The sequence below is a fragment of the Garra rufa genome, chromosome 16, assembly GCF_049309525.1.
Source record: "Garra rufa chromosome 16, GarRuf1.0, whole genome shotgun sequence".
NCBI classification, from domain to species: domain Eukaryota; kingdom Metazoa; phylum Chordata; class Actinopteri; order Cypriniformes; family Cyprinidae; genus Garra; species Garra rufa.
The window spans coordinates 16,551,662-16,560,938 of record NC_133376.1 but is presented as its reverse complement, the minus strand read 5'-3'; the positions used below and the strand labels follow the sequence as shown (position 1 = coordinate 16,560,938).

The 9,277-nt window shown below is 32.5% G+C and overlaps 2 protein-coding genes across 3 annotated transcripts in view; both read right to left on the bottom strand.

Annotated features, from left to right (window-relative positions):
• Nucleotides 1–2,002: 2,002 nt before the first annotated feature.
• trmt112 (tRNA methyltransferase activator subunit 11-2) lies at nt 2,003–3,453 on the bottom strand. Its single transcript, XM_073821098.1, has 4 exons — nt 3,264–3,453; nt 2,747–2,848; nt 2,519–2,611; nt 2,003–2,336 (listed from the first exon to the last, which is right to left on the bottom strand). The coding sequence occupies exons 1-4, from the start codon at nt 3,336–3,338 to the stop codon at nt 2,238–2,240; spliced, it is 369 nt and encodes a 122-aa protein (XP_073677199.1). The 5' UTR covers nt 3,339–3,453; the 3' UTR covers nt 2,003–2,237.
• A 2,630-nt stretch (nt 3,454–6,083) lies between these two features.
• atg2a (autophagy related 2A) overlaps nt 6,084–9,277 on the bottom strand; it is a 34,294-nt gene continuing 31,100 nt past the window's right edge. For both annotated transcript variants that reach the window (XM_073820417.1, XM_073820418.1), the window contains exons 41-42: nt 7,929–8,081; nt 6,084–7,813 (exon numbers count right to left, since the gene is read on the bottom strand). In XM_073820417.1, coding sequence (XP_073676518.1) covers nt 7,577–7,813; nt 7,929–8,081 — 390 coding nt within the window. In that variant the 3' untranslated portion in view covers nt 6,084–7,576. The remainder of the gene's footprint in view (nt 7,814–7,928; nt 8,082–9,277) is intronic.

Below are 9,277 nucleotides of genomic sequence, written 5' to 3'. Positions count from 1 at the left end.
GTTGGAAATAAGACAATGTGCTTTTCTAATCCAATCTTTCCCTCATGCATTTAACAGACCCGTTCAAAAAAAGACCCACTGGACACATTTTAAATAGATTTACTGGATATTAATTTCACCTTCCATTTTGTTTCCTGGAGAGAAATGATAGAAATCCAAGGCCTCAATCTTAGCTTTCCCATCCTTTCATTTTAGGTACACCCTTCCTTACTTTACTTCCACTCCCTATCTTTCTTCTCATTGTTAATTACAGTTCACCCTCTACATGATCGTTAATCTTTCAAAAACAGCTTTATAGCTGCTCTCTCCACCTCTCCATTATGACATTATTATAGTTTGGCCAAGAGGGCTGTAATTGAACTTCAAGAGAAGGCAGAAGGTATAACACACCAAAAGCCTTGAAGAAATGAGATATTAGCAACCAAAAAGAGACACCAGAGGGCTGGAATGTTTCAAGGGCTGAAATCATTTAAAAAACGGCTATTTTCTTGTTTAAACACGAATTCAGCGTTTGAGCTGTGAGTATGAATCGGAGAAAACGTGTAATAATCTTACGTGGATGCGGGGCTTCGAGCGCCATCAGGCGGCCGCGGTCGGATGAAAGGCCGCAGGGCCGCTCTGGTGGTTCGCTGCGGTATTGCAATATAAGATTTAAAAATAGAGAGCTCGAAAACAGCTTATTCCGTTTTTTTCTTTTAACCTCCCTCAGACTATATATAGTCGTTGCCTTGCCACGTCATCTTGCTCTCAGAGGTTTCTGTGTGATATGAAAAGAGTTTCTTGGCAGAGGTTATTCTAAGAAACTACTACAGCTGACCTAGATAATCTCAAACAAACACACTGACTACAGTATGGCAATGCAGACGAATATAATGAGAGCTAAATAAATTAAACTATAAATATTAGATGACAAACCTTACCAATGTACTGAAATGAGTTCACTAGTATGTTAAGTAATGAATCTGTATTTTATTAAAGCAATACAATTTCTAACTTGAAATTAAAACTAAAACTGAACTAAAAATAAAATGAATTAACCTATAATAAATAAAAAGAAAATAAAAGATTTAAATAAAGATTGAAAATATTTGAATATATTTTAAAATGTAATTTATTCCTGAGATCAAAGATACATTTTCAGCATCGTTACTTCAGTGTCACATGATCCTTCAGAAATCATTTTAATATTATGATTTGCTGTTCAAGATTTATTATTATCTCATTTTTAAAACAGTTGAGTACATTTCTTTTTAGGTTTTTTTTTTTGACTAATATAAAGATCCAAAGATCAGCATTTATCTGAAATAAAAAGCTTTTGTCACATTATACACTATATTATTTAAAATCTTAAATGGTTCTCTTTTTTTTTTTGGATAAGAAATTACAGAAATTAATACTTTTATTTAGCAAGGATGCTTTAAATTGATCAAAGGTGATAATAAAACATTTATAATGTTACAAAAGAAAAATAGCTGTTCTTCTTAACTTTCTATTCATGAAAAAAAAAATACTCAGCAGTTTTCAACATAATTATATTAAAAAATTGTTTTTGAGCAGCAAATCAGAATATTAGAACAGTTTCTGAAGGATCATGTGACTGGAGCAATGATGCTAAAAATTCAGCTTTAAAATCACAGGAATTAATTATATTTTAAAATACGTTCAAATAGAAAACAGTTATTTTAAATCAAATTTGCTTTAATTACTTTTGGTAATTTAACTTCCGAAAACCATGACACGTTTTAAAATTTGAATATAAAACACATTATTTTGGCCTAAAATCTCACAATTTAGGGACAGATCAGTATTTTGTTAGTAATTCCCAGAAAATAACTTGAGACATAAGCAACTGAAATAAATAATGAACAAATAATAAACACACACAAGTATTATTATTATTATTAAAAATAGCCATTGTTGTCATTATTATTTGCAGGTTGCACCAAACAGTAACAGAAGATGATTTGTATGTATATACTTGTAAAAAAGAATCTACTAAAACTTAACTTTATTAATACAAATTTATTTTACAAAGCACAATATACAGTGACAAACAACAAGAAGTAAATTCTCAAAGCAACCATATGTTTGAAGACAGTAGTTGAACATGACTGTGTAAATCAGCATAACTTGTGAATTATGGTTGTATGTTTCTCTCCATTATCCTTTGAATAAAAACCATTCCCCAAAATTATTATTCAGTATCTTATCCTCTGGGATGCATGTAGCAGCTTGATCTACTCGCCTTCATTGAGTAACATGTTAGGAACACCTTTGGAGATAGGGAACTCTCTGCCAGATTCAGGACACTGTAAACATCCCTCCATAACCTCAACCTATGAGAAGAGAGAACACTGACATTAAAAAGGAGAACATGAACTCAAAAATGATATTTCTTAGATTTCTGCTTCTGAGAACCCCAAGTGTGTGAGTAGTGTCAATAAGAAACTACTAAATAAAAAAAAAAAACATTAAATACTATATGTAAGTCTTCTATCAGTCATCTGATGTGTCTCACCTCCAGAAGAATTTTGTGAACTTTACGCAGGAACTCCTCATCAGTTTCATAGCTTGGTATGAGTGCGCTGGGCAGGTCTTGAGATTGTCCAAGCTGTTAAAAACACCCCATGAGTATCCCTGAATCCATCAGTTTAATGCAATCAGCCAAGACTGATATATCATACTGAAATTCACTCTCCTTAATAAATATCTTTAAAATGACATGAAACACATGCTCTTCACTCACCCATTCTGCTGCCTGGATTAATGCGCTCCACTCCAGTTTGGGAATCATCCGGCTCACAAACTGAGCATTGAACTCCAACTCATTTACTTTTACTTCTGTTGCCTTCGTTCATTAGCCAAAACAGAACAACAGTCAGATTTGATATTTAATGATGATTTGATTTAATATGATTTGATTTAATATGTATCTATCTTGAGCAGTTGACCATTACAGCTCTAAAAGTTAATTCAGAGACATCATGTAGTATTTACACTTTCAAACATTCATTTGTCACACTGCAGGACTAAAGATTAAAATACAAAACGTAAATACACACTTTCCCTCATTCTGTCACATATTTTTAAGCTAAAATTAAAAACTTGAGTGTAAGAAAACTTTCTGATTTTATTATTTTTTAGCGAAGAGAACATGCAGAAAAGGTAAAAAAAAAAAAAGCTGCGGTATTAATAATTAACACTTACTGTGCATTTCTAAAATAACCCCGATTATTAATGAAAATACTGTACGTCAAGCTCACCTTTATAATAAGTGGGTATCCTTTAGTCACACCTTTAACATGGGATGTCAACATGTTATGCGTCAACAGCTTCATTTTGGCAGTATGTCACTATATATTTCGGAAACAAAGCACGAAAGGTTAATTATAATAGAAGTGTTGCGTTAGAAACATAAGCATAACAACCACATGCGTTTTTGCGATGACTGTGTGCAACCGCTAAAACAAGCACCCTGAGAAACAAAGCGCGGTGTATTTGGTTCCGCATTCGGAGCTAGCTGGAGAATGACGGCATTATGTTATTATAAGTGAAATATCTGTAATCATTTCACTTTAAGCTGCAATATCATGGCTAACTCTCATTGACTACGTTTTTGAGTCTAATTTACAATTATACAAATGTGTGTTTCTTTAATGGTTCTGAATGCGGATGTCAAACGTCTTGTTCAAAAAGGTGATAAATTATAATGTCCAGAAATTCCCCCAGAAATCGAAATTAATTTTTTTTGTCTTTTAGTATGAATATATTAGCCTTAAGGTTATCTATAAGCTAGTGTGCTTCCAAACAACGACAAAATTCGCGTTTACAAGATATGGGCATTCAAAACTTACAGTCTCGTCACTTCCCCCAATATGAATCAACGATTTTGATGATATCACCCTGCACTTCAGTTTCTCATCAAACGTTCTGTCCAATCAAATGCTTTCTAGAGTCCGTAGTGTCCCGCCCCCTACACAGAGACGCAATAACATATGCGCTCATATGTGCGATCGGCATGTATTAAACTACACAGCCTCAGCATGATTGTGATCACTATTTTGTTTTAGCAAGAGTTTCATATTGAATCCGTGGGGTCATTTATTAGACTGTGGCTGTCATAAGCTTACAAATGCGGCTTTACCGAGCCTAATGGCTCTGGCCCGAGCAAATATAAATGGAACGCTATTGGCTATTCAAAAGAAGTGGGCGGGGCTGGGCGATATGTTTTTGTTTCAGTTAAAAGTACGTCACCACATAGAATAACGCTGCGTGTTTCAAGGCACTTCAGTGGACCTTTAAGTATTATCAGTTGAAATGCACAATAATATTTAAAATATCAGTAAGCTTAATATATATATATATAAAATCATAATTTAGTGGGTACTTGCAATTGGGAGGTGGCTGTCCCGAACCTAACCCCTAAATTTCAACTTATGAAAATGATGTTTTATTCTGCACGCCTTATGATCAGGAAATTTTTATGTGTCACGCTCTCTCATAGCTACATGGTGAGTAGATAGGCCCCATCATTTTTAGGTAAATGTGCTCAAAGGTAAATTTTGATGAAAAATTTGTGTGCAACTTTAAAGAATGTGACTACCAAACACCCTTTTGCTATAGTGAATTTTTTTTGGGTGCTTTTTTAATAACATTTAGTTTTTATGTGTGTACCACTGTTCAGAACTGTGCTAGCTAACCATGTGCTGATTAGCATCTTTGAGCGAGGTTCAAAAGTACCTAAAATTGTCACTACGAAAACAATCACAACCGAAACATTTGGTAAAGTTACGGTAGTGACTTCTTGGTTTTTTGGGTGTTATCCCATAAAATGATCACTACCATAACAGTCATGACTGAAACATCTGGTGAAGTTTTGGTAGGGACATCTTTTTTTTCAATCCCATTAAATTGTCTCTACTGTAACAGTGATGACCAAAACATCTGTTAAAGTTACGGTAGTGACTTCTTGGTGTTTTTTTGGGCGTTATCCTGTAAAATTGTCACCACCGTAACAGTGATGACCAAAACATTTGGTGAAGTTTGGGTAGTGACTTTTGGTTTTTTGGGTGTTATCCCATAAAATTGTCACTACCGCAACAGTCATGACTGAGACGTTTTTTGTTGAAGTTTTGGTAGGGACATTTTTTTGTTTTGTTTTTTTAATTGTCACTACCAATACATGTCATTATCATTTAAGTAGTGACAAAAGGGAACATATAAATCTTTATTTGGGGCAAACCAAATTTTAGTTCGGTTATGCAAATTTTTAGTATCAAGTTTTAGTACTGAGACCATGCCATGACCAAAATGTTTGATGAAGTTTCAATAGACATCTTTGTTTTTTTAGGAGTTATCCCATAAGATTGTCTCTACTGAAACAGTCATGACCAAAACATTTGGTGAAGTTATGGTAGTGACTTCTTGGTTTTTTGGGCATTATCCTGTAAAATTATCACTACCGTAACAGTCACGACCGAAACATTTGGTGAAGTTACAGTAGTGACATCTTTGTTTTTTTGGGTGTTATCCCATTAAATTGTCTCTCCCGAGCAGTCATGACCAAAACATTTGGTGAAGTTACAGTAGTGACATCTTTGTTTTTTTTGGGCATTATTCTGTAAAATTATCACTACCATAACAGTCAAGACAGAAACTTTTAGTGAAGTTTCGGTAGTGACTTCTTGTTTTTTTGGGTGCTATCCCATAAAATTGTCTCTACCGAAACAGTCATGACCAAAACATAGTATCCTGTAAAATTGTCACTACCGTAACAATCATGACTGACTTTTGTTTTTTGGGCGTTATCCCTTAACATTATTGTCATATTTATTGTCAAATATTACTGTATTTCGGTAGTTACAAATTTGGGGAGAAACGTTCTGAAAATACAAAATACAAAAATGAGAATTAACTGCACAGTTACTAGAAATGTGTACCTTGGATATTACACAGTTTCAATACATACTAAATTCTGACTTTGAACTAATTCTGTAGAATATAATCTTCTAGGATGGTACAGAATAAAAAAAATCACACTATTGCCTCTGAGGATGCAACATTTACAACAACAAATTACAACATTTTTCAAATGCACATTTTTATTCTTTTTTGTATTAATTTGTTTACACATCATCTTGGTACTATACAGGTAATTCTTACAGCGTATGATATAGTTGTAATTACAGAAGAAACAAACGCACACTGACAGCTATGAATCCCATAGCCGGCCAGTCAACCATCAATACACAAACATGCATGTCCTGACGCACTCGCTCAAACACGCACACTGTACATACTTGGACACAAATAAAAACACACACCAAAAACTCACTTCCCTCACATTGTTATGCAATTAACAAAAAGTGAATGTAACATTACCCATAAGCCCTTTGTCAACCGACCCGCTCCCCACCGCTTCTTCCTCCACAATCAATCAACAGTTTTTACATTTCACTAGCCATTATTATACATTTGCAATAAAAGATTTAAAACATGAAGGAAGGCAACTAATGAGACGAAAGCAAGCATGTTTGATTTAGGAGTAAATGGCAGATAAAAAGCTGAATCTGTCAAGAACACGTCTGGGTCGTATCGCACCCCAAAATCAAGAAAAATTATATTTTACCTAGAGAAAAATCACATTTTGATCCACAAATTATTCCATTATTGTACTAGAATGTTAAAAAGTAATATCATTAAATAGCAAAGTATTTTTTTTAATTGTGTGAGTGTTGTACTGCCTTTTATGCTGATTTAAATAAAAATACTGCATTACAGAAATGAAAATCACTATGAAAAGAGGCGTTGCAGATGCAAATATGTGCAAATGTCAAGAAAATAAGGTCACAAAGCAGGAAGTCCAAAAATAGTCTTCATTTTTCTTTATGCAAAATCAAATTACTTACTTTTATCTTTTGATTTTGGGGTGAAATATGATCTGGACATTTTGCAAGATTCATCCAAAAAGGACAAGACAATAATTCTTCATCAAATTCTGAGAGGAGAAGATGAGTAGAAAACAAAAGTGATCCCTCCCATACAAAGAATGCATTATTTTATGTTTTAAGTATTTAAAACAAGATCTTTATAATGTCAATGAAGTAGAATTATGGCACAAAGACATTAGGATAAAGAGGACAGAGAAGAATCACTTTCCTAGTGTTAAATGAAAAGCTCGGTAAGGCCACCCGAACGCATTTAATGAGCCTAAATCAGTAATTAACTTCAGCATTATGTTTGAAATACTTCAAAGGGAGAATATCGATTCATTCAGATGTTAAATAAGTGTTTAAGAGAAAGGAAAGAAACATCTGGTCTTGAGCTCACAGGTAAACAGAGATACAGACTGATATGATTGCATACGTTTCAATACGACAAGATGAGACTGAGCTGCACTTCTGGCAAAAGTGCAAGACCGAAACATTTGCATTGGATGAACAATGTGTGCAACTATATGGAAGCCACTTAAAAATGGTTCACTTTGTCCTTTTTGCATTGATACTCACAGATGAACTCACATTCACACTCGCATTCACACTAACAAAAAAGCAGACTTCATTAACGCCTGTCAATCTCATTCTTGGCCTTCTTCGGTGCGCCATTTTAAGAAGTCCTCTTTCCGCGCATCTGGTTTGATTTGGTTCCGCATTCCTCCCAGGAGGTTCGAAGTGGCCTCTGAGGCAACTATGAGTGGACGGACCACGGTGGGCGGGATCTGGCGCAAAACCCCGCCCACCGCTCCAGGAAGACCTTTCTGCTCGTGACCACGAGACGCGACATCACATAGGGTTTGAGCGGTGTCAATCACTCCCTGGGAAAAGGGAAAGATGGCGTAAGGTCAAAGTTAATGATAAAGAGTTGGATTAGATTTATTATACATTTATTGAACTAAATATTCCCATGTTGTTAATAATATAGGGATGTACCTCTCTGACGGTGTCGTAGGCCTTGGCTACACCCTCTCTGAGGTCAGCTGGTTGAGGGGTGCGTCTGGGACGGGGAGCGGGACGTCCCTCAGTGATGTAACGTGTTAGAGGTGGAGTCGGAGATAAGATGTCATACACCGTCTCCGCAGTGGCCTGGAAATATACAGGAAAAATAACATTAAATACACAAATATAATTAAAAATTATAATTAATTTAACAAAAAAACAACAACAACAACAACAACAACAACAATAATAATAATAATACAAATATAAATATATAAAGTAACAAAATAGAAAAATATACAGAGAAGATCAAATTAATAATAAATCTATAAATAAAATATCAAGTAACATGGTATTTTGCATAATAAAATAAATATAGTTTAAAAAAACATGATAAAGAAAAATATAAAGATATGATAAAATATAATACTAAAATATCTAGTAACATGGTAAAAAGCAACAAATACAATATATTTAAAAGTATAATGAAACTATAAGCACAAAATTATCCATAATAAAAATAAATATTAATTAATTAAAAATAACATGATAAAGAAAAAAATAAAAATATGGTAAATAAAACTAATACAAATGAACATTTTCTAATAATGAATGATTAACAATAATAATAACAACAACAATAATGCATTCAAAATATGTAGTAATATGGTAAACTAGCAACAAATAAAATAATATAAGATAGAAAGAAAATGATAGAAATATAAAATTTTATATATATATATATATATATATATATATATACACACACACACACACACACACACACACTAAAATATCTAGTAACATGTTAAAAAGCAACAAGTATAATATATAATTTAAAAATATAATCAAAATATAAGCATACAATTATGCATAATAAAATAAATACTTTAAAATAACATGATAAAGAAAAATATAAAAGATATAAAATATAATACTAAAATATCTAGTAACATGGTAAAAAGTAACTAATACAATGTTATATATTTAAAAAGATTAAAAAACTATATGCATAACATTACCCATAATAAAAATAAATAAAAATTAATTCATTAATTAAAAATAACATGATAAAGAAAAATATAGTAAATAAAAATCTAATACAAAAGTACATTTTCTAATAATAATAATAAATAATAATACCAACAACAATAATGCATTCAAAATAACTAATAATATGGTAAACCAGTAACAAATAAAATAATATATCATTTTAGAGATATGAATACACTAAATAGAAAAATTTACAAATAAGATAAATGTAATTATAATTTAAAAATAAAATAAATAAAATATTAAATGTAATATCTAGAAACATGGTAAAAAGAAACAAATATATTAAT

What these genes read in the sequence shown, in the direction of transcription:
- trmt112 (XM_073821098.1), bottom strand. Translation starts at nt 3,338, where the DNA reads ATGAAGCTGTTGACGCATAACATGTTGACATCCCATGTTAAAGGTGTG. An exon ending in TAATCCAGGCAGCAGAATGG is followed by an intron (nt 2,612 to 2,746) that starts GTGAGTGAAGAG and finishes TGTTTTTAACAG; the next exon opens with CTTGGACAATCTCAAGACCT. An exon ending in TTCACAAAATTCTTCTGGAG is followed by an intron (nt 2,337 to 2,518) that starts GTGAGACACATC and finishes CTCTTCTCATAG; the next exon opens with GTTGAGGTTATGGAGGGATG.